We start from the raw sequence: 25,316 nt of genomic DNA, 5'->3' as shown, positions 1-25,316 counted from the left end.
AGTAAAAGGATCATCACAAATTAGATAGTTGAGACACTTTTCCCTACCTTTCAGCTCCGCACTTAACCATAGACGTAATATTCTTATTAGCTTTCTTAGTGAAGATCTTGTTTACTTTTTTACATTAATTTATTTCTTAAATCATTGAAGTTGAAAATGTAACAAATGATTTTCCATTGCTCTATTACTTTCTAGTAGTAGACACTAGGGTTTTTTATGAGGCATCATTTCTGTTGGCATTGTGGAGAAGTAATTGAGCCATGATTTTTTATTTATTTTTAATCACTTCTTTAATTGTTGATCAATTCCATGTGTAGGCCCGAGACATTTTATATGTTGCATCCACCAGTGGCCGTGTCACTGCTATATCTTTGAAGGTATAAAATTTGCAAATTACCAATTCCATGAATTGAAAACTAGTTATTTCTGCAAAGTATTTTGGGCATCATGTGGAACAAGGAAAAAAGTTACTTAGTTTACAAAGGAATATGTACTTTTTTTCTTTATGAGTTTGAAAATAATAAAGATGTTGATTGCTCAATCCATGTGGCCAATGTAGAGCACTAAATATTGAGCCTTCTCAAAAAATAAGGGCTTTTCTTTCATAAACTAACATGTGTTTACAAATTCTTATATAAATTTGTCAAAATATATAGCTTACTCAGATAATGTTTGGATTTGGGACTTAAGAAAGGTGTCAACTTTCCAAATATTCCACTCCTAAATAGTTGTACCTCCTTGATAGGATAGCGAAAGATTTATATCAACCTTGAATGATTTTTCATATATTTACAAAAGATTTTAATGGGAAGCTAATTATTTTATGAAATTGATATTGATATTGATTCTTTTCAAAAAAGTTGTTGTTCTCATATTGTTATATTTGAATAGTATTGGGTTGAGCATTTGCACATATTACACACTGTTTTTGTTTTCCATTTCTCTTCTGTTATTTCCTCTCTAAAGATCATATATTTCTTGGTTGAACATCAATACTTGGAGACAGAGCTTGTTTTGGAAGAATAAATTGATGTCATCCCCTTTTATTTGACTCATAGGTGTTTGAGGTTGTTTAGTCTTTTTTCTCATTTACTCTTTACAATGGTCTCATTGTATCACTCACAACTTTGATTCCGTGTTTATATGTGCAACTTGGAATATCTCTTTTGTTCTTATATTTATAGGCATTGAAATCCATTCCCTCCATACATTTAGCACTTTTCTTAGTTTGTATACTCTTGCGAAGCAAGTTAGTGGCACTACATACCTCTATTTCTTGAAATGGTTTGAAACCTCAATTGGGATAGTATCAGGCATAACATAGCCTTTCCATTTTCATCTTTTTTTTTTAACCACAATTAACTTCATATGTTTTAACATTGTTACACCATTATTTTATAATTTCTTAATCATTTTGTTTAAGACTTAGGTGCCTTACACTTTTTCAACATATAACTTTATAACAACCCTTTCGCCCTTTTATTTTTCCTCTTTTGCTCAAACTCTATGTTTTTCATTAGCATTACCTAGCTCTCTACTTTATTTCTTTTATCCAAGAAAATTCTTATACATCTTGCCTTATATCCTTCATGTTTAACTTGCAATGGCAATCACCTTATGCCTTAATTTAGTCTCATTGCACTTTCTTTACTTATTGTCCAACCATGTCTCTAAACTTTCCTCATCCTTGTATTTTTCCAAGCCTTGTAATTGTTCGTTTTTCATTAGCTGCTTTTTTGACACCATCATTCAACCATCAGCTGCTCTTTAGAAGACAACTCACTTTGTTTAGATTCACGGAAAACCCTTATGCTACCTTTCTAACATCATTAGTCATCTCAAAATTGAAATGCAACCTAGAAGATGCTCTTTCTTGTTAAAAGCATCTTAACATATTATGCTTTGCCATCAGCAAAGCTACTCTAAGCGGCATGCATTCTACAAGTACAAGATGGACATAACTAATTGGTTTTTACCTAGAAATAAGGGTCTCTCCTATTTTTTTGAAATGAAGCCTGATCATGCTTATCAATTGTTCTTAAGCTTGAAATGCCAAATTTAAGCTTCCATGTTATCTCTTTTGGAGTAGATTTGCATAGGGAATTTTGTTGTATGCATTAACAAAATACTTTTAATTCCTTTTTTTTCTCTTGAGGGGGGAGGGTGAATTTAATTGACTTGTTTAAGAAAAGCTAAATTATATTTTTATATTCCTTGTAGCATTTCTTTCCCCATCCTAAACATACTATGTTTGAAAGTGTTGGGAAACTAATTTTTATTGATGTTAAATAATTAAGATTACATAGGCAATATACACAATTTGTAGTATATTATAGGAAATTACATATTTTGTCTACACATAATTCTAGGGTCAATGACAACCTATATATTTATAGCATCACAACAATTTAGGATAGAATACATACAGAGAAGGATACAAAATCATATAAAATAAGATTACCTAAGATTATGGAGATTTCCTAAGATTATTAGGAACTTCATATGGTAGGATTTCAACACTCTCCTTAAGCGGATGCAAAGATATTTTGCATGTTAGACAACTTATATATTTATAGGATCATTGCAATTTAGAATAGAATACATATAAGGAAAGATATAAAATCATAAAGAATTAGATTTCCCAAGATTATTAAGAACATGTGGTAGAATTTCAACGTAAAGACCTTTGTCAACCATGTTATGATTCACCTTTACAATTTTGAATTGTTTCAATGGTGTTTAATTATTGGCCAATGTTCTATCGATGCAGGTTCAACCATTTTGTACTTTGTGGCTGCATGAATTGAATGTTCCAGTGTTCGGATCTCTCTCCATTAGTTCTAATGGAAATGGTAATTATATTAGTTATATCACCTTTAATCTTTATATATGTCCATAATAATCATTGGAAGGTGTTAGAAAACATTTAAATGATTAAAATATTTCTAAATGATCTTTTGGGGAACAAGTTTTTCTCCTAATGTTATGTGTTGACAACACAAACAAAATGTTAGAGCCACCTTGGGGCCAGTAAGTTCTCATGCCCCTTGCTCCTTTGCTTAAAAAACTTATTTCCACCAAGGAAAAACAAAAGAAAAAGAAAAAAATAGAAAAATAAATAAACTATGTCCAATAAGCTAAATTTTAGATTTTACGTGGTGTACACATTTTCTATTTAAACAATTTAAAAAGTAACAAAAATTAAAAACTTTCATTGAAGTTATTTCAAATAGTGTTTATTATTTAATATATATATATATATATATATCTGTGTTTGCACATATTACCTACATTCATAGGTGGCAACTTCTTTTGTTAGCTAGGCTTTCTTCTATCCTACCTAGGTTGCTTGACCAACTATTGTATTTTTGTGCACCTAATCTACCTCTAACCTATTTCTTTTGTTAGGCTTTCTTCTTGAGTGCTTCGTTGGAGTATAGCTCCTTCAATAAGCCTACAATAATAATAACAATAATAATGGTAATCATATGATAATCATAATAATTATAATAATAATCATAATCATGATCATAATGATACTATTAAGTAGCACTATTTATGTGATGCATGTAGACTTTAAAACAATCACTATGTTCTATGCTCACCCCACACATGCAGCGTGCAAAATAGTAATAATAATAACAACAACAACAACAACAATAACGACAACAATGACATTCTGATTATTCTATTAGTAGCACTACTCATGTGATGCATGTAGACTTTAAAACAATCACAATGTTATAAATTATGTTTGGCATCAAAAGGTACAAGATGGATGAGGAATCCTCTAGAAAAACTAAACAAAAGGTAAGTAGTAAGCTCCAAAATACAAAGTAAACCTAACCAACTATGAAAATACCTTAGGTGCTTAATCCAGGTATAAATCCCTCATAAAGCCTATGAGAATAATAATATTATCATCCTATTTAAGTAGACCATTTTATGTTAAGACTTCAACTAATCCAACCTAGGTTCTAATTGGATGTTGGTCAATTTTAACAAATTTTAACTATTATGAATACAAATGAGAATTGAAGCAATAATACGAACAATAAAAAGTAAATAACGATATGGAAGAGAAATACAATCAAGTTTTATAGTGGTTCAATGTAATTTCGACCTATTTCCACTTTCCTCAAGCTCAAATCCAAGCTGAGTGTTCCACTAACTTCAAGGCTTCAAACCAAGTTTTTTTTTTTTTTTTTTTGATCAATAAGGCTTCAAACCAAGCTTTATTCTCTTTACTCTTGGATTTTTTGTTCCTTCAATACTTTAACTCTCAATAGATACCTCATCTCATGGTTTACAATTAAAGAAAGTAAATGAATAGTATCCTAGCAATAAATTGTCTCAACAATTACAATGGGAAGCTAGAATTGAAGTAGGTGCACTAGGGGCATGCAAATTTTGGATCAAAGCACTCAAAAGATGAGTGAAATAGCTCTTGGATTCAATGAACAGTTAAATCAGGATGCTTTCTTGGTAATAAATGGGGTTTAGAGTTCTTATATTTGAGTTCCAAACAAAATAGTCGTTAGGCACATTTTAGAGCTTGATTAGTTGATTGCCAAGTCAGTTGGTTAACTAGTCGTTGTTGGTATAGGATGCAGCAGGTAATAGTTGGGAAAGAGACAACCTCAGCTGGTTGAGATATCGGTCAGTTGATTGGTGCCTCGACTGGTCAAGCTTCCTAGCTCAACTGGTGGTATTGACTTAGCATTGCTAAACACCTTTAAACCAACTCGATTGATCGACTCAAGTGGTCGAGCGGTACCCTCATGTCTTTCAATTTTGCAAGTTTTTCAAATTTGACTCAAAATAAAGGGTGTAATCAGGCTTTATGAACTCCCTACTATTTTGAAAAACCTTTATGAAGATATCCTTAACTAGTTTAAACTTAGATTTCTCTTTAAATAATTTTCATTTAATTTATAAACCATAAAATCAATTTAAGTTTGTTTTAAGATTTGTTAAGGTGCTTCAAAATAGATGCAATACAATATAATCATAGTGCACAAATCAACCTTATAAAAATGCATCCTAAAGGATTTCAATATCTGGATGTTCTCATGATTACTTTGATTGATCTTTATATTGCTGTTTATTGGATGGATTTTTTTAAAAACTAAAATCAAAGAGCTTAAAAACACAAAAGATCAATTAACCTCGTTTTGTAATCATCAAAATATAACCACGGAGAAACCTTAGCTGACATCTTCTCTCTCCTAATGTTTGGGCTACGCTATTGATAATAATGATGATGATGATAATAATAATAATAGTAATAGTAGTAGTAATAATAATAAGTGCTAGTAGTAATAGTAATCACAAAAATAGCATGCATATTGTTATCATCATCATCAATGGCCTACCAAGGTGTCCAATTAGTTAGGGTGAGTACTAGGATGTGTGGTGAGGCGCAGAGCCTTTGGTTCAATTCCTATTGTTGGTTGAATAACCTTGATTACTCGATATTAGTTAACACCTTGAGATTTGGGTCCCTATGGAGAGTGAAGTACTTTACTATGAAAGGTCCCTCAGTTATAATAGACATATACACAATTATCATCATTAACATTTTCCATGTACCTACTTCTAACCTCTCTTTTTGTTAGCTAGGCTTTCTTTTCTCTCCCCTCGCATGAGTGCTTCATCAAGGTATAACTCTCTTACCAAAGCCTTTCTTGCATTAAATTGTTTAACAAAACTTCACAACTCCATATATCAATCTTTTTCAATCAAACAAAAACTTCACTATGCAACTCAAAGGTTTCAAACACTTTTGTTTTTTTTTTTTTTTCAAAAAAGAAGTTACTTTTTTGTTCCTTTTTTTTTTTATAAAAAAAATGAAATTTCTTCTTATTATTTACATTTACCCCTCTTTATTAGCCTTTTAGATAGTATTATTAAAAAAATAAAATCTAATACTATATTCCCTAATGAAATTACTAATTTTCTTAAAATTAAGATACAATCAAATAAAAGTCAATCAATCATTAAATGTATTTTTCATTATACATATATACATATAAAGAAAAACATACTTAGTAACTTTGATAATGTGACAATTTAAATATAAAATCTTATAGACAATACTGATCAATTATTGAATAAAAGTATCATGAATTAATTTTAAATTATCATATTTTTCATTCATTTTAATTTTTTTATGTTACTAATATTGTGAAGGGTGCATTCTATGCACAAAGGAAATGGAGAATCGATTGATCACATTTTTCTTCATTGCTCTTTAACTATTGGGCTTTGGCATAAGCTCTTCAATCTAGTTGGGTTGGATTGGATTCCACCAAGGAATATTGAGGACATGATGATTATTGCATTTAAAGGTTTGGGGAATTCAATTAAAGGCAAGACACTTTGGCAAATCGCTTGCCTCACTTTGTTGTGGATTGTGTGGGAAGAGAGAAACGTTAGGATTTTTAAGGATAAGGGGAGATCGGAAGGGATGTTATGGGATTTACAACTTAACTAGACTGCGGTTTGTGATTCAAAAATTTGAGTTAGTTGGAGATTATCTTTGTATATAGTTTTCTTTAAAGGGGTGTATTCTTACTTTGATCAGTTTGTGTGTTTTGAGGGAAGAACCTCTCATCCTTTTCTTGTATATTTTCTACTATTAATATATATTTCTTTGTTTCTGATAAAAAAAAATAAAAAATAAAAATTGTGAAGGGTGCCTCCTCTAGACTAAATTTCTAGTTCTATTTCGGTGTGCATTCACAAACACACAAACACTGCATATGCTTATGTATTGCACACTTTGTTATCTATGTATTTGAAGTCAATTTCTTTTGTTAGCATATTGGGGTGTGCGTGTGTGTGAAAGCGCACATGTGCGAATGCGTGTTTTTCCTTTCATTGGTTTATTTATTTATTTATTTTCTTTTTCTTTTTGTGCAGTCATTTGTTGCTTGGTGGATGGGCATGTTCTTGCATTTGATTCTAGTGGATCTATTGTTTGGAAGGTATGGATCTAGCATGCTACTTTGTTGCTAGTTTTATTTTAATCTTTCTTGAATAAGAAACAAAATTTTCAGTGTATTACAAAGGAAACAAAAGGTACAAGAAGAATCATCTATTTTTTTTAAAATAAAACTAGAAATAAAGGAATTACAACCAAATTCATCCAACAAAACCATATACTTGTGAGCCTATCTAATCTCCACTAAACATCAAGGATTGTGGGAAGTCTCCTAAAGAACATTTCTCGTATTTTGGCTCATGTTTAATCTAGTTAATCCGTTGTCTCATTTTTATACTAAGTGAAAGTTTTTAAAACTTTGGTTTCATGGAGAAGTAAAAAATAGTCAATAATAGTTTATTACAATTTAGAAGTCGAGTGTAGATATGTGGAAAAGAATGATTTTATTCCTTGCATTTCTAACAAAATGATATTGTATTTATAATGTACAATACTACAAAATTAAGAAACTAAATTACATTAAGGAAGTGGACTACTTCCTAAAAATTCTCTACCTTAAAATCAAGAAAAATCAAACAGGAAATATGCAACTATACCCCTTAAAAATTAAGGTAAGCGAAAATTAGCCTACCATAAAACCTCCCCCCTGCCCCCCAAATTGTAACGGGGAAGAGTGTATAATATAATTAGGCTCCACACAACTTAACAATTAAGGTTGTGATTTTACTAGTTGTTGATTATTTGATAAAGAGAGTATGATCCCCCTTGGTTCTGTTGAAACTTGCAATTACCTATAAATTTAGTAAATCTTGCAAACCATGCTCTATGAGATTGTTTTAAGCCATATAATGTCTTTTGTGGTCTCCATACTTTATTGGACTTAGGCTGTGTAATGTCTTTTGTAGTCTCTACACTTCATTAGCCTTGGATCCATCATTAAACCTTGGAAGTGTTTCCAGGTAGACCATTTCTTCTAATCCATCATGCAAGAAGACATTCTTAACATCAAATTGTTACAAAGACCAGCAAAGATTAGCTATTAATGACAATAATACCTGTATAGTATTCATCTTTTCTATCAGAGCAAAGATTTATTTATTTATTTATTTATTTATTATAAGCAAACAATGTAAATCTTATAAGAGCACTAAAAAAAAAAGAAAAAAGAAACAAAGAAAAACTAGTAGCAAACAACCACAACTACTTGCAGCTAAGACTATATAGGATATCAAGTATTGAAAAAATTCCCAAATCTAGCGAAGCGCTTGTCCATTCCAAGAGGGCTCTAATAAGGTTTACCTTTAACATTTTATTTGTGAGCTTTTCATTATTAAAGATTTAGCAGTTGCGCTCTTTCCAAATGTAGGGGAGCCACTCACCAAACATGATGTCTCTTCTTATTAGTCCCTTAAACTTCCTCTTAGGAAGCAAGTTTCTCAAAGTTGCTGGAAATACCCATTTGAGAGTGAAAGATTTCTAGGAGAAACATTTATGACCATTGTCCTCTTACAGTGAATCAAGATATATTCTTCTCTCTTTGCAAAGACTACATCTATTAATTGTCGACTACCCCATCTTCATTAACATGTCAATAGTTAAAATCTTCCCCTAAACTACTTCCCAAGTGAAACAAGATATCAAAGGAGCGTGAGAACCCCATTTTTCCTAAGTTGGGAACTCCATTCTAGATTTAACACTCAAAGAATTGTGGTACGGCTTTACACTGAAAGGCCACTTCCTACCTTCTTTCCAAACCAAGATATCTTCTTCTCATCTTTGCTATTAGAGCAAAGATTTCTTAATGGTCCACTTTATATGCCCGAGTGTAGCCTTTAACTATAAGTCTAGCTTTGTATCTCTCCAAGGTTCCATTTACCTTATATTTTACAGTAAACACCCATTTACATCCCATTGGTTTATTCCCTTTAGGTAATTCAATAGTTGCCCATATCTTGTTTTTTCAAAGAGCACTCGTCTCCTTTCCCATAGCTTTCCTCCAATTCACATTCTTAAGTGCCTCTTGGTTTTGCACTATAACAAGATTCCATAATCTTCTCCTTGAGTAGACTCGTAGTGGCACAATAGTAATGCTACCTTTCCTCTCATCCTCATCCTTATCCTCAGGTTTAGAAGTGTTAGACCTTGTATGAGTACATCTGATAACTATGGAAGGGGGCGAATGGTAGATTGGGGAAACTCTAGCAGCCTCATATCTATTTAATGATAGAGACTCCCCCTAAAGATGAGGATTAGTAAAGAAGGCCGGTTTTCAATAAAAGTAGCTTCCATCAAAATGAAAAATTTCATGGAAGTAGGGTAATAACATTTGTACCCCTTCTTTGTTGGTGAATAACCAATAAAGACGCATTTAAGAGCTTGAGGATCAAGTTCACTACTTTGAGCATCAATTTGGACAAAGGAGACATGTCCAAATACATTAGATAGGATTTTGCTAAACCTATGAAAATCAGGAAAGAAGTCGATGAGTATTTGTTTGGGCTTTATTTCCCAACACTTCCAAAAGTAACAACTGATTAAGTAGTAGTTAATGCAACTGCTTAAATAACAAGGCATGGGATACCTCAAGAAGGTAACAATTTTTTCTTTTGGAAACTCTATTTTGATGAGTATCTTGACATGATGAGTTGTGTTTTATTCTTTCTCTATCTAGGTAAGAGGATAGGGTTTGATTAAAGTATTTTTTTCCTTTGTCATATTTGATGTTCTTTATTTGAACATCAAATTGGATATAAATCATCTTATGAAAAGGAGAGCAAATAGAACTAGCATCGAATTTGTTTTTTAAAAGGCATAACCAAGTGACACTAGAACAATCATAAATAAAAGAAACAAACTAACGAGCTTCACTGATATTTGGAATGCGAGAGGGTTTCAAAACATTAGAATGAGTTAATGTAAAAGGCTAAGATGATCTATTGTTGTTTAAAGGAAAAGCAATATGATGATGTTTGGTTAAGTGACAAATTTAATAATAAAAATTGTTAAGATACAAATTTTAAAATAACAAAGGAAATATAGTTTTTAACAAAGAAAAGGCAACTAAATGTAAATGATGTAGCCAGATTTGGTTTTTTTTATTTATTATTTTTTTTTTAATGGAAAACTTGAAAGATAAGATAAAGGTATGCGACTATTGCCATTGTCACTCCAAACATCAAGTTAATTGAGTCTTTCCTATTCTATAGTATGACCAATCATCATCACTATATTAAGGTCTTGGAAAACACAATGAGATGAGAAAAATGTTACTTTTCATTTTTTATTTAATTTTTATATTTTTTATTAGAAACTACTTTGCAAAACACAATGTTACAATTTGAATCTTTGATAACTTAGGGGATTGACCAGAGATTTGTAGGGAGTATAGGAATATATAGTACATATATTAAGGAAAGAGTCGTGGTAAGGACTAGTCCTTTGTCCCGACCACATTAGCTAAACAACAATCAACTTTTTTTTTTTAATAGGACATGGGTTGTAAGACGAGAAATGATGAAAGTTGTCAGTCATGTGGTCTCTAGCACCTCAATCTAACCCAATTTCCATGGCAACAATCTTTGGAGGCACTAAAAGAGCTAGTTATGGGGTACTTACCTAATTTGACTAAGGAGCATGATGCGTTGGTCTTATCTAAAGAGGTGAGGAAACTTTGAAATCTTTGAATATCTTCCTTTTTTGAGTCTCTCAAATGTCGAGCGATTAGAATTCTCACCATTGGGTTTCTCCTCCAAAAATGTCATATTTCCTTAGCCTCCTTGCTATTTAGATTGTTGTTAGTTCCAGTTTCGACCATTCTTACAAAGAGGTAGAGCCATATAAGGTCTAGGAAGAGCGAATGCTCCCCTTGAACTTGGAAAAAAGGAAATCTTCACTCATGATGTTTTGATCCATTCCCCTTTGATTTACAAGGGAACCTTAGTTACCACAAAGCTATGTAGTTGATTTGTGCCTTTTTTACTGCCGCTTATATAAATATTTGTTCTTCCCCTCACCCCTCTTGTTACTTAGTCACCTGGATACCTCTCCTCTATAAGAATTTGTTCTAGGGATTGGACTAATCATAGTCAAAACAACCCTTCAATGTAAAGGGCTACCTCATCAAGGGTTGACCTTGTTACTTTGCCACTTGGATACCTCTCCTCTATAAGAATTTGTTCTTGGAATTAGACTCCTCCCTTCTTCAACTCTTATGACTGAGAATACCTCATTCAAGCATGTTCATGATTCCTTCCCAAGTACTTGAATACACACTTGATTGTATTCCATGTTAACTCTAACAAGGAATTCAAATATTCTCTCTTTCAATAAACTTGAGAAACAAAGCAACATCCTCACTATCTTATTCTAAGATTTTGATAATAGTTAGTTTCTAATCACAATCCTTTAATTACATTATAGTACTCAATTACAAATAAAATGCCTTGCTTTGTAGAGTGAATCTTGGCCTTTACCTCGTAAATTTAACATCTTGGACTTTCGAATAGGTCGGTTTCATTACCTCTTACATTTTTTTCCTTGGTCAAGAACATACACACTCTATTAATTTTGGGTTGCATTATGTTCCATAATCAAGACGTGACCATTGAGTCCTCATTCAAGGTAACAAATTTAGTATCATCTTCACTCAACATTAGTCCAATCAAGGGATTGAACTTTCCTTTTCCCTTTAAGAACGTGTGTACATGTTGAGATCATATTAAATAGTTTCGTGTATCAAGTCTAAATGAGGGTTGAAGCTTTTGACAGTCACTAGAAGGTGGTTACTTAGTGTTTTGAGGTTAGATTTTATAAGATCTTTGACATAGTGGACAATAAAACAAAGAGCCATAATAGTGGTAAAGAAGGTTGTTAAGAAGAAAAAAAATGGTGATCAAGTGATTCAACTCTTGCCATAAGTTTCATAAAATCGGAACATATTCGTGATGGGAAAAACCCGAATCTCTCCGTTTTCCAAGCCCGAATCAAGTTAAAAACATGCACAACTATCCTAAGCTTTTTCTAAATCCTATGCACAATGGAAAAATAGCATTTTTATACTTTAAAAGGATTCAGAAAGTGTTAACGAAAACCATACCTGAGATTCGAATGTTCCCGAATCAAATCCACATGGTGAATATGAAGATCGAAATCGTAGAAGTCTTGTAAACCGAAGTCTTTTGCCCGATGACTTGAACCTTGATCTTGGCATACTTCCGGTGGGGAGGAAAGGAGGGTGAAGACTATGACTCTCTTTCTCTCTGGATGATGGAAAACAAAAGTTATGGAAACCCTAATCCCTATGGGGTATTTATAAGGTTCCTAATTGGGCTTAAGTGACTTGAGCCCATATGAGCTTGGGTCATTTAATCTAGTCCAAAATGGGTCATAATTGATTAATTAACCCAATAGAGCTTACTAATTAATCAATTAGTCCAATTCAGAGACCTTGTTTACTTACTCCTATACAACCTTGTGTAATTACCAAAGCGCCCTTATGCACAAAAGTGAACCTCTAACTAATACGACCTTCATAATCCATGCCAATAAGGTATATGAGGTTTAAGCGGGGACCACTAGGACCCACAGGAGTACTGGCTCCCTCATGATCCAATTCTAAAGTTGATTCAATATGCCACTACAGAGAATCAAGTGAACTCTAGTATCCTATGTAAATAACAACGAGACACTATGTGTCAGGTCCGTGACCTTCTATCCCTTGTGTTCAGTCTTCCTATGAACTGGTGTCCATAGTTTAACAAAGTGAAAGTTATCAGCCTTTCAAGACTACTTCTACCATCCTTGAGTTATAGATCCTCCTATTATGTATTCAATTGACATGTCTTGGCTCTCAAAGAGCCTATGTCAAGTTCCATTAAAGGAACTACTATGGTCATAGTTTCCATGAACACACCCAAGAGGACACACTGTCTCGATCCTAAGATATATCATGGTGCCTCTATTGAGAATATCTATTGCTACCGGCTTCCATCAACAATAACCTAATCCATAGGGAATATATGATCAGCTTACGATCTCACCCATAGGTCAAAGCCACTATTAATTTCAACACAAGCTTAATATTCTCTCAAGGTTGAGAGACAACACAATGAAGCAACTTGGTGGAATTATGACTACTTGATAGCCTTAAGTCATAAATTACCATAGGTCTTGTCCAATGTGCAACCATACACACTAGTGCACTCACCATAGGAAACTCATCTCAATAGCCAAGACCAGTCATCCCTCCAATTAGGAGGTGGTGCACTACACCCTCTAATGGGTTGCCTAGGCCTATGAACCGACTGTGAACAAGTCATCTATTTTCAAGAAACCCATGACTTAAATCTCCTGTGCAACTCCTAATGCACCTAAGTCACGTACAATGCAAAAGATATGAACAAGAATGCTCATAAAGTATAATACATGGAATAAGGATAGATAAAAGTGACTTATATTTCTTTTGTTGTTGGGGGAGGGTTCTTACTATTGATAGGCTTCAAAAGAGAGGATGGCAGATGCCAAACCGGTGTTACCTATGTGGTAGTGATGAGGAAAATGTAAATCATCTTATTCATTGTACAGTGGCTAGTGTGTTGTGGGGGATGGTTCTTAGCCTGTTTGGAGCCCAGTGGGTTTTTCCAGAAACTGTAAAGGAGGTGATTATCAGCTGGAAGGGCTCTTTTGTAGGTAAAAAGAGGAAGAGAATTTGGAGATCCATACCGTTATTTATTTTTTGGACGGTGTGGAAAGAAAGCAATAGATTAGCATTTAGGGGGGGGGGGAGCTAGCTATACAGAAATTTAAATATTCTTTTGTTTGTAATTTGTGGGGGTGGGCAAAGTTGTATAATGGTGCGGAGTCTCGCTCCCTTATAGGTTTCCTGGAGTGGCTAGCCTCCAGTTGAGGGCTGGTGGGTTTTTTGTTTGTTTTTTGGTCCTTTGTTGTGAGGCCGTCGTCGCCTCGTATACTCCCTGTGTACTTTGCGGCGTTTGCCTTTGCTAATATATGTGTGCTTACTTATAAAAAAAAAAATATATACAACAACAGAAAAGAAAGAATAAGGAAGAATCCCTTCAAATCAAGGATTATATGCACAAATATACACACCGCTATATATATACAGTTATATAACTTACATAGCTGTATATTACAACTATAACAATCTTCAACACATAGCTAAAGAAATAAAGGAATTTCTTGAGCTCTTCCTACCTAGAATCAAGTTTACTTGAAAACATTTAATAAGAGTGCGTTCGAAAGCCCACTAAGGGGTAGAGATCAAGTAAGTTTATTTTTCAAAAATGAAATAGGGAATGTTTGTTTGTAACACGAGTACAAACATACAAAATAAACTTGTATTACATTTGCTATTATCAAAACAGTCTCAAATTGAATATTTCAATAAATTTGCATATATTAAAAAAAAATTAATTGTTAACAGAAGTATTATTCATCATAGTGGGATTTACAGAAGTGGCTTAGTATTCCTTATATGTTAGTGGGCGAAACTAAAACCAATCTAATAGTATACCATTCCCTACAAACTAGGTTTTTAGATCATCATTACCCACACCAAGGGTAACAAAAATCAACATCTTTTCCCTTGTTGATTGAAAACAGATAACCAGAATGCCCATGTAAGTCAAAATACAATCAAATAAAAAAGTGATTCCCAATTTCAAAATTTTAAACTTATTTAAATATTTTTCAGAATTTACAAAAATATAATTGATAATTTATGACAAAAAAATATATATTTTCACATAATTCACTTATATAAGTTGGATAATCCCAAAGAAACAAAGTTGCAGACTTTTCCTATTAATCATTTGTTTAATAATCATTATACTGAAGTATATATTTGTTTATTATTTAACCCTATGTCAAAATTAGATGAATTAATTCATCTAGGGAAATATTCAATTTCCATTACTTAGGTCGACTTGACTTTATTTTCTTAGAGAGTCGTCCAAATTTCTCCCCTAAGGAATTTTAGCCTACTTTTTTTCTAGCATCCAACCATCTAAAATTTATTTAACTTTTTATTATGATTAATTCTTCAATACAACGAAGGTGCAATCTTATAAAAGAAAACTTATTATATACAGAAATTGCATGGATGCCCATACCAAATTCCCCTATGTTTAATACCACACCAAAAACACCTTTGCAACCTACAATCCTTTAAAACAATACCTACTACTTCCAAACATCCTATTATTTTCCAATCTCAATACACACTACAAAAATTCTCATAACCACATTTAGCATATAACCACATTGCACTCTTCACAATGTTCACTACAATAGTCCTATAGTCTCCACATGGATTCACCCATAACAACAAGACATCAATGGGCATGAGATTTGATCTTACTATTGCAACCCTTTTTTTAACTCTTTAAAAAGTAAAATGCAAACCCACAGGATATTTCCACCATATCCAAACTTTCATCCTAGGGTTAATTTCTTTTTCTCAAATCTACATCAAAATAACTCTAGATTTAAGATTTATGGACTCTAGATTCGCCTAAATACTGATTTATTTATTTACATACTTCTCTATTAATTATTTCTTTCTCTTTTAAAAACTAAAACAACAATTGCATTCTAAGGAGATGGGACCTATGTACTTTTGTGTGCTATTTGTGCTAATTAATACATTCCATTATTTATAAAAAAAATTATTACTATTATTAATTAATTAATTAATTAATTTTTTGTTTCTAGCATATAGCCTAAAATTAAAGCCCATGGAATTTACCTATTGAGTATGACACAAATCTAGAAATTTTCGTTTTTAAGGGGCTAGACTATTAAGCATGAACCAAACTTCTATAAAATATGTATCGTAATATAATTTATAATATAAAATAAAATTCACGATAAAACAAATATAGTATCTATAAGAATTGGTGGAAAGAATCATCTCTGTTTCCTCTCTAATCAAATATGGCATAAATATGAAAAGAAGAAAGAAGAAGAAAACAGGTATGTACACACTTAAAAGATGAAATATCTTTTTCATCAAACTTGTGTTGCCTATCTTTTAGGGAATAAAAATTATTTATAATAATATAATTCAAAGTTATAATTTTTTATTTTGAATTTCCCTTTATTTAATTTAATACTTTCATAGTTATCCAACACATGCATGAGATAATTTTATGTGAAGTGAAAAATTTAATTTAATACTTTCATAGTTATCCAACGCATGCATGAGATAATTTTATGTGAAGTGAAAGCACTATCTAAACATATTGATACACAAATCTTTAAAATTTATAAATTTATGAAAAGAGAATATTGCAAATTACCCATATTGATACTATTCTCTAGATTTAACATGCTAATGTTTGTCATATATTATCAAGAAAGATTTTCAAATTCAAGGGCAAAGTCATGTGATATATCAAATTAAGGAACCAACATTATAATAATGTCACATTATATATATATGTATGTATGTATGTATGAAATTACAAATTCCATACGCCAAATATCCAAACAATTAAACAAATTGAAATACTTTATAACTTAATTAAGAGAAAAAAAAAAAAAGCAATAAAAATAACTCTTGAATCCAAAATTATACTGCCAAAAATAAAAATTCAAAATCTGAAACTTAATTTTATTGGAATTGTTTTGGTTGTTGATTTCTTTTGTATGAAAAGTTAAGGGCGTTTTTTTTAATTGTCCAAGATTTTAGTCTACTAAGGGTATACTTTTGTTTGAAATAAGATGTCAGTATAGCATAAGTCACTTCTGTAAGCAAAAGGTAAGAAGATAAAGTTCAATTCTTGAAGGGATATTATTATAAAGCAACAATGGAATTTTTCAATATTGTTTTTCTTAGCCTCTCTGATATTCTGCTCTTGCTTGACCCTTAACCCAAGGCCAATTGTAAGTTTAGAAAAAACTTACCCAAGCTCATGTATTAGTTAAGTTTGGCCTAGTTTTTTATTTTTATCTATTAGTTGGGATCAACATAATTAAACTATACATATCAGGTCACTTGCTACTTTGTTAAGAGAAAACTAGCAATTGGCCCCACCTAGACAACTTGTGAGTTGAGTTAGTTGACATCTTTAATAAAGCTCTTTCTAAAACCACCTTGGAAAGTACTCTGTTCAATTTAGGCTTGATTGATATATTTATAAACTAGCTCAAGAGGGAGTATTGAAGATATAGATAGCATGTGTATCTTTGTTATCCTAATATAAGGTTATGGTTTTTCTTCTTAATAATCCTATAAATAAAGTTATTTGATAGATGGTGAAGTTATGCTTAATTTCAACTCTCAAATTTTCTTATAAATACGAGGAATCACCAGATGACTAAGATATGTAGATTAGTATTTTCATAGCCATAATTAACTACACGTACAGATTACTTCAATTTTTTCTTATCCACTCTCTTTTTTATTTAGGGTAAAACCGGCGGTCCAATCTTTGCTGGAGCTTGCATATCTCATGCACTTCCTTCTCAGGTAAAACTTTTTTTTCAGTGTTTCAACCCCTTTTGAGATACATATTTGCATGTTTGCATCTAACACAATATAATTTTAAATAATCCATACAGTGGTTGGAAATTTTCATAATGATCAAAATTTTCTTCTTTTTCTTTTTTTCAAAAGGAAAAAATGTTTATTATAGTTAACCAATGCATTGATTGTGTTAAGGCCCTCACGGCTTTAAAACGCATCTATATAGTTAGAAGGAATCCATATTTATATAGCACTAGGAATTTTCCCCTATATCCGATGTGGAATGTCACAAACACCCTTCATGCAAACACAACGTCCTCATTGTGTTCCACAGGATTACGGGGCCAAACAGACAAACCCCCACGTCAGGGTTGGGGATCGACTCTGATACCATTTGTAACAACCCACACTCAATCATGTAAATATTGTCCACTTTAAACCCAAAAGGCCCTCACAGCCTTAAAATGTGTCAACATGGTTAAAAGAAGTTCATACTTATATAGCGTCAAGAACTTTCCCCCCTATCTGATGTGGAATATCACATTAGCTCTTAGTTGTTTGTAGCAAACCATGTACTTTAAGGAATCATGTCCTCCAAGGATTACCTTTTCCTTTAAATCTTGTTAGTGTGACTTCTGACACCAATCAACTGAACAATCAAAGCAATAAGTGGTTCACTATTGACCTTTTGACTTATTGCATGAATAGTAACCACTCATGATAGTGAATAGTAAAAATGACCTTTTACTATAACACTTTTGACTTTCGCGGTAGAATCTTGCTTTTCGCGGATTACTGTACTGCTTTCAATTGGAATCTTACTACGACATCACATGTCTTGAAAAGAAACATGCAATCGATGTAGACTTGACTTAAAACTGTTGTTAGAGAATCTTAAGCCAACAACTTACTGATGCAATCTTTACCAAAGGTATCTAATCAAGTAATTTACAAGAAAGGAACCTTTAAGTTTTTCTTAGACTGCACCATTAAGACACTTGAACAAACCATAAGCTTAGAGCAAGATGATCAAGTGATAAGACTCTTGGATAGTAAATCCATAGAGAAACACAAGAAAGACTACAATTTCATACACTTCAGCATAATTCAAGCCAAGCCCTTAGCAAGGATAGGTTTTAACACCTCAATTGTCATGTGTCTAAGGGATGATAGACATCTTGATTACCGAGATTCTATTATTGGAGCAGTTCAAGCAGGATTAAATGATGGTTCTATTTACTTTCAATGTTTCTCTAACTTCACAGTAAGATTAAGAGATGCCGACATCCTTGATTCGGTTGTCCTCCATGTTAAGACTCATGGATTTAAGTTCAAGGAAGGAAACAATCAAGTTTCCATCATAACAAGATTTGCTTACAAAAGCATGACCACAAGTGTAGAATCCGGAGCATTGTGCACCAGTCTAAGGGAGAAACTATTCTCTACCAATCAGACTTAGTTTATAAGCCCAAAGAGAATCTTGTGGAATGAGATTGAGTTTCCATAATCATGGCATTACACCGATTTGTTCCAACAATAGAACAAAGGATAGAAAATTTTGCACAAATAGTTCAATATCCAGATGGAAGAGGAGATTTGGTTTTCTCCAACTCTTTCAAATATTCTAAGAATACTAGGATAGAAGAAGGATCCACTTAAACAAATCCCAAGAACATTAAGTTGATTGGTGTCAGGAGTTTTAAGAAAACTTCCAATTTTAAGAGGATTAGATTCTCATATGATTATTTTCTCCTATATGAGTTTCCAAAGTTTAGAATTCACTATATATATATATAAATATAACCTATGTTCCAGCAGAATAACACCCAAAGGGGGGATGAATGAGTGAATTTTAAAAATTATAATACAAGAGTTAAATATTTCAATTTTAATTAATCCTCTGAGAGAATAATAGGATTTTACGTGGAAAATCCCCACACAACATGTGGAGATAAAATACCATGTGGTTTAAGACTTCAAATCTAAAATTCACTATATGAGATCATAATACACAATTTTACCTGACAAATACTACTTAAGACTTACTCTCCAACACCTATATCACGATTCACATCCACGATGCAACACCTGGAGTGCTCCAGTGAATTCGCCTCAACCTCTGAGGGGATGCAAACCTTTCTAACAACTCAAAATTCGTTCGATGAAGCCTTGAGGGCTTTTGGGAATGGTAAGGCAAGTTAGGGTTCTTTCAAAATGAGAGCATCAACCCTAAAACGAGTTTAGGAAGGGTATATGTAGGGTTAAAGACCTAGAGTATCAAAAATGAAATTTTTCCAAAAATTAAAAAGTAAAATTTCTAAATAAATGATTTCCAGAATTTGGCAAGCTCGAAACGAGCACTCAAGCGAACTTAGCCACCACTTAAGTGCCTTGAGCGCTTAGTCAAGCACTTGAGCATTGGCTTCAGCACGTAAGCACTTTGGCCAATGCTTAAGCACTCCAATAATTTTCAAAATGACTTTTAAACCGTTTAAACTCAAATTAAAACTTTCAATCCAACCCATACCGTTTAAAAAGCTAACTTGCTTTTACCTAAACCATTTAAACTTATCTATGATGTTCCGATTGAATAATTTGGAACCTTGGATCTTTAATGGGGAGCAAGTCACTATCTAAAAGGATCTTATATCAGAATGAAACGGAACAAAATTACCAATAAACAATATCAATGCATAATGCCCTGACAACACACACACACACACACACATACATACATACATACATACATACAATATGATACACTTTATATGTCAACTAACATATTACCAATATGTAATGCATCTTATAATACAAATCTCATATGTGATACTTTATGCCAATGTTTTAAAAGGCTATTGTGGCTTATGCATTGTGATTCACTTCAAGGCTAGGCTCTTCAAATTAGCCTTGAGGTTGTAGTCTTAGTTAAGATAATTGATGCTTAAGGTTGTTGAGGGTTAAGCCATAAATATTTAAAGGGTTTAATAGGTTTTGGGCCTTAGTGGACTATATATTTTGTAGGAGGTTTAAGACTTAATATTCAATGAGCTTTAATGGGTTCTATGTTTTTATGGGCTTTTGGTACAGATTATAAATTTTTTTTGAAGAGTCCTTGCATAGGTCAAACATTTTGCAAAATAAGGGCTTAGTTGACTTTCAAATAACTATTTAAATAGAGAGAAAAAAGAGAGATTGAGAAGAATGAAAAGAGGAATTGTTGGTTGCCATAGTGACTAAACTCTTATATAATCCTTATTTTTTTATTGATAAATAAGGAAAAAACCGTTGCATTTAATGGATAGAGAAGAACAATGGGTGTATATAAAAATAATTGTTGAAGATAATTATAGCTTGTTACAGTTGTATACACAACTATATGTGAAAATTATTACAGTTGTATACACAGTTGTATATCTTCCACAACCATATATTACCACTTTAATATATATTTAGGTATATTTGTGTATACGATCCCTAATTTGTAGGGATCTTTAATAGGATAGTTTCCAATTCTTTCCTTATTCTTTCTTTTTGCTTTTGTATATAATTGTAGGGTTGTATACTTTTAAGATATGAATGAGAAATACAATTTTTCTCCACATGGTATCAAAGCCAAATTAGGCTCCTTATATTTTCTTTTTAGCCTTCATTGCTGAATATTTTTTGAAGTGTTTGTTGTCCACATGGTATCAACGGCAGTTTTGTTCAGGACAATGAACAAAAACACTATTTGGTGTACCTACTGCAAGAAGCTAAGACACACATGGGACTGGTGTTGGAAACCCTATGGAAAGCCTCAAACTTTGAGTAAAGATAGGGGTTTCAAGGGTGGACAGTAGAGAACTTAAGTACACTTCACCAACTCTCAAATCAATGAAAACCCTTTACATGATGGTGAATTCTGGTGGCAATGAACATACTGAGCTTAATAAGGAAGAGATTGAAAAACCGAAGAATCTCCTAGGAACCATTGAGAGTCCTAGTGGTGCTTGCTCTCTCACTCAATCAGATAATTATTCCCCTTCTCTTACTTTTAGTGTCTCGGATGTGTCTTTCCTAGGCTCTTGGGTCATCAACTCGGGAACTACAGATCATATGACCCATTCCTTACAAAAGTTTAGTACCTATAGCCCATGTCCTAGTAATAAGAAAATAGTCACCGTTGATGGCTCTCTAGCCACCATGGCTAGTCAAGGGGAAGTTCACTTGAATAAATCCATAGTTTTGAAGAATGTGCTATATGTACCTAAGCTTTCCACCAATCTTGTTTCCATTCATTGACTTACCAAAGAATTGAATTGTCATGTGATTTTTTTATCCCTCTCATTGTGTATTTTAGGAATAGGGTATGAGGAACACAATTGGACTTGCTAGGGAAAAATATGGACTTTACTATCTTGAGTTACCGTTTGGTCAAAATAAGACTGAGAACTAGGTACCCTTATCATTCATTTCTGAAATCTCATCCACAACAAAAGATAAGATTTGGATTCATCATCATCGTCTTGAACATCCGTTGTTTGGTGTTCTTAAAATTATGTTTCCTTTATTGTTCAAAGGAATTGATGTAGAAAAATTACATTGTAATGTTTGTGTACTTGCAAAGCATCGCCATGCTTCTTTTTCAATAAGTAACAAAAAAGTTTCAATTCCTTTTGCATTAGTTCACAGTGATATTTGGGGTCTTGCCACAATTTCTAATATTTCAGGCTCTAGATGGTTTGTTTCATTTATATATGATTGTACTCAAATAACTTGGGTCTTTCTTCTCAAACAAACATTGGATGTGAGTACTCTATTTCCCTATTTTCATAAAATGGTCAAAACTCAATTTGGAGTGGGAATCAAGAAGTTTAGGCCTGATAATGCAAATGATTACTTCAATCAAGTCCTATCTTCTTATTTTCAAAAAGAAGATATTATCCATGAATCCTCTTATGTTAGTACTCTCCAACAAAATGAGGTTGCTAAAAGAAAAAATTGTCATTTTTTTACTGTTACATGAGTTTTTTTGTTATAGAAAAATGTTTCTAAATCATATTGGGGGAAGCAGTACTTATTATTGTTCATCTTAAATCGATTTCCATCTAGAGCTTTGGGGTTCAAAAGTCCAATGGAAATTTTTTCAAAATACTTCCCAGACTTTACAACATCTACCGGTTTTGTTCCAAAGGTTTTTTGTTGTGTTTCTTTTTGTTCGTGTCCATGCTCATAACAGAGGGAAACTAGATCCAAGAGCAATTAAGTGTATTTTTGTAAGGTATTCATTTACTCAAAAAGGTTACAAATGTTATCATCCACCCCCTCGACAATTTTATGTCTCTTCTGATGTATCCTTTGTTAAATATGAAAGCTAGTCCAATCATCCTTATCTTCAAAGGGATACATCATTCATGGAAGATACGAATGTAGAAGATTTGTTCTTACTTGATTTGACCTCATCTATGCCTAAACCCTCACAATCACAGTCATCCATGTCTAAGTCAATGTCTAAGCACTCACAAATTCTTGAACCGACAAGTCCACCTTTAGGGAAGAAACAAGCCAACTTTGGTTTACTCAAGGAAGAAAGCAACCATCACTTAACTTGTGCAGGTCCAAGAGTCAGAATCGACCACTTCCTATGAGGTAAATGATCCATCTTCTCCTAAGATTTCTTCTGATTTTGTTGATACTAGTGATCTAAATCTGCCAAAGGTAAATAATCTATCTTCTCCTAAGATTTCTCCAAATTTTGTTAATACTAGTGATCTAAATTTGCCCATTGTAGTTAGAAAAGGCACAAGAACATGTACTTAACATCCTTTATATCCACTTTCCCATTTTGTAACCTACGAAATATTACCATCATTTCATAGAAATTTTCTCACCAGCCTAAACATTATTTCCATACCTAAGACTTTGTCTAATGCACTAAATGGTAAGGAGTGGAAACAAGCCAAGAGGGCAAGCACTTGAAAAGAATGGGACTTGGGATGTGGTTGAGTTACCAAGAGAGAAGAGTCAAATAGGGTGCAAGTGGGCGTTCATAGTAAAATGCAAGGCAAATGGTTCTCTTGAGAGATATAAAGCCAAGCTCGTTAACATATGGAGTAGATTATCATGAGACATTCACACTAGTAGCCAAGATGAACAGTGGCTTAAGTAGGACATTGGCTTAATTTGCTCACCATATGTGTGCACTAGAAGTCGATTAGTTGATGTCTTAACAAAAGGATTAGCCAATGCCCGGTTTCAAGAGATCATTATCGTTGAGAGAGAGAGAAAGAAGAAAGACCTTGATTCTCATTAATGTAATGATCTACTTACAATTGAGAAATATATATATATATACAAGGCTAAGAGTCCTACAAGGCTAAGAGTCCTAACTACCATACATGTGTCCTATATTAACAAGGAAAGGTTATACACTATAAATACATTATATTCAACACTCCCCCTCAAGCTGGAGCATATACGTCATATGCACCAAGCTTGTTACAAATATATTTAATCCTAGGACCTCTGAGAGATTTAGTGAAGATGTCAGCTAGTTGATCATTTGAATTAACAAAACTTGTAGCAACACATCCTGATGCGATCTTCTCTCTAATGAAATGACAGTCAACTTCAATATGTTTGGTCCTTTCATGAAAGACTGGATTGGATGCAATATGTAATGCGGCCTGGTTATCACATATGAGTTTCATCTGTTCATCCTTTCCAAATCTCAACTCTCGAAGAAGATGTCTCAACCATATGAGTTCACATGTTGCCAAAGCCATAGCTCGATACTCGGCTTCAGCGCTAGATCTGGCCACTACATCTTGTTTCTTACTCTTCCAAGATATTAGATTACCTCCAATAAAAACATAGTACCCTGAAGTGGAACGTCTATCTGTGGGTGAGCCAGCCCAATCTGCATCTGTGTAACCAACAACCTGAGTATGACCTCTGTTCTCGTACAACACACCTTGGCCTGGTGTACTTTTGATATATCGAAGAATGCGGATTACAGCATCCCAATGGCTATCACATGGTGACTGTAGGAATTGACTAACAACACTCACAGGAAAAGAAATGTCTGGACGAGTAATGGTGAGATAGTTCAATTTACCTACAAGCCGTCGATATCTCCCGGGGTCTCCTAAAGGCTCCCCCTGTCCTGGTACAAGTTTGACATTCGGATCCATAGGTGTGTCTACCGGTTTACAGTCTAACATACCGGTTTCTTCCAGGATGTCTAAAGCATACTTCCTTTGGGAAAGGACCACAGCAGAACTGGATTGAGCTATCTCAATTCCCAAGAAATACTTGAGTTTCCCCAAGTCTTTGGTCTGAAAGTGGGTAAAAAGGTGTTGCTTTAGTTTCTGAATACCATCCTGATCACTGCCTGTAATGACGATGTCGTCCACATAAACAACCAGATAAATACACTGCCCCAAAGAGTTATGATGATAGAAAACTGAATGGTCTGCTGTACTGCGAAGCATGCCAAACTCTTGAACAACAGAACTAAAACGGCCAAACCATGCTCGAGGAGATTGTTTCAAGCCATATAGAGAACGGCGTAACCTGCATACTAAACCAGACTCCCCTGAGCAACAAAACCAGGAGGTTGCTCCATATAAACCTCCTCGGCAAGATCACTATGAAGGAAGGCATTTTTAATATCCAATTGATAAAGAGGCCAAGAACACATGGCAGCCATGGAGAGAAGCAGACGGACAGAAGCAATCTTGGCAACAGGAGAGAATGTGTCACCATAATCAGAACCATAAACCTGAGTATAGCCTTTAGCAACTAAGCGGGCCTTAAGGCGATCAACCTGACCATCAGGACCAACCTTAACTGCGTAGACCCAACGACAGCCAATGGTAGATTTACCCGAGGGTAAAACAACAA

General features: G+C 33.3%; 1 protein-coding gene across 1 annotated transcript in view; it reads left to right on the top strand.

Moving 5' to 3' along the window:
• The window catches only part of LOC117929931 (putative acyl-activating enzyme 19), a 41,950-nt gene that overhangs the window by 7,725 nt on the left and 8,909 nt on the right, over positions 1-25,316 (top strand). Inside the window, exons 4-7 of the mRNA XM_034850381.1 lie at positions 318-377; positions 2,771-2,852; positions 6,925-6,989; positions 17,376-17,435. Of these exons, the coding sequence (XP_034706272.1) occupies positions 318-377; positions 2,771-2,852; positions 6,925-6,989; positions 17,376-17,435 (267 nt within the window). The remainder of the gene's footprint in view (positions 1-317; positions 378-2,770; positions 2,853-6,924; positions 6,990-17,375; positions 17,436-25,316) is intronic.

The sequence above is a fragment of the Vitis riparia genome, chromosome 2 (genome assembly GCF_004353265.1).
Source record: "Vitis riparia cultivar Riparia Gloire de Montpellier isolate 1030 chromosome 2, EGFV_Vit.rip_1.0, whole genome shotgun sequence".
In the NCBI taxonomy this organism is placed as follows: Eukaryota; Viridiplantae; Streptophyta; class Magnoliopsida; order Vitales; family Vitaceae; genus Vitis; species Vitis riparia.
Note: the sequence above shows the minus strand (reverse complement) of the source record. Positions and strands in the feature narration are given on the sequence as shown.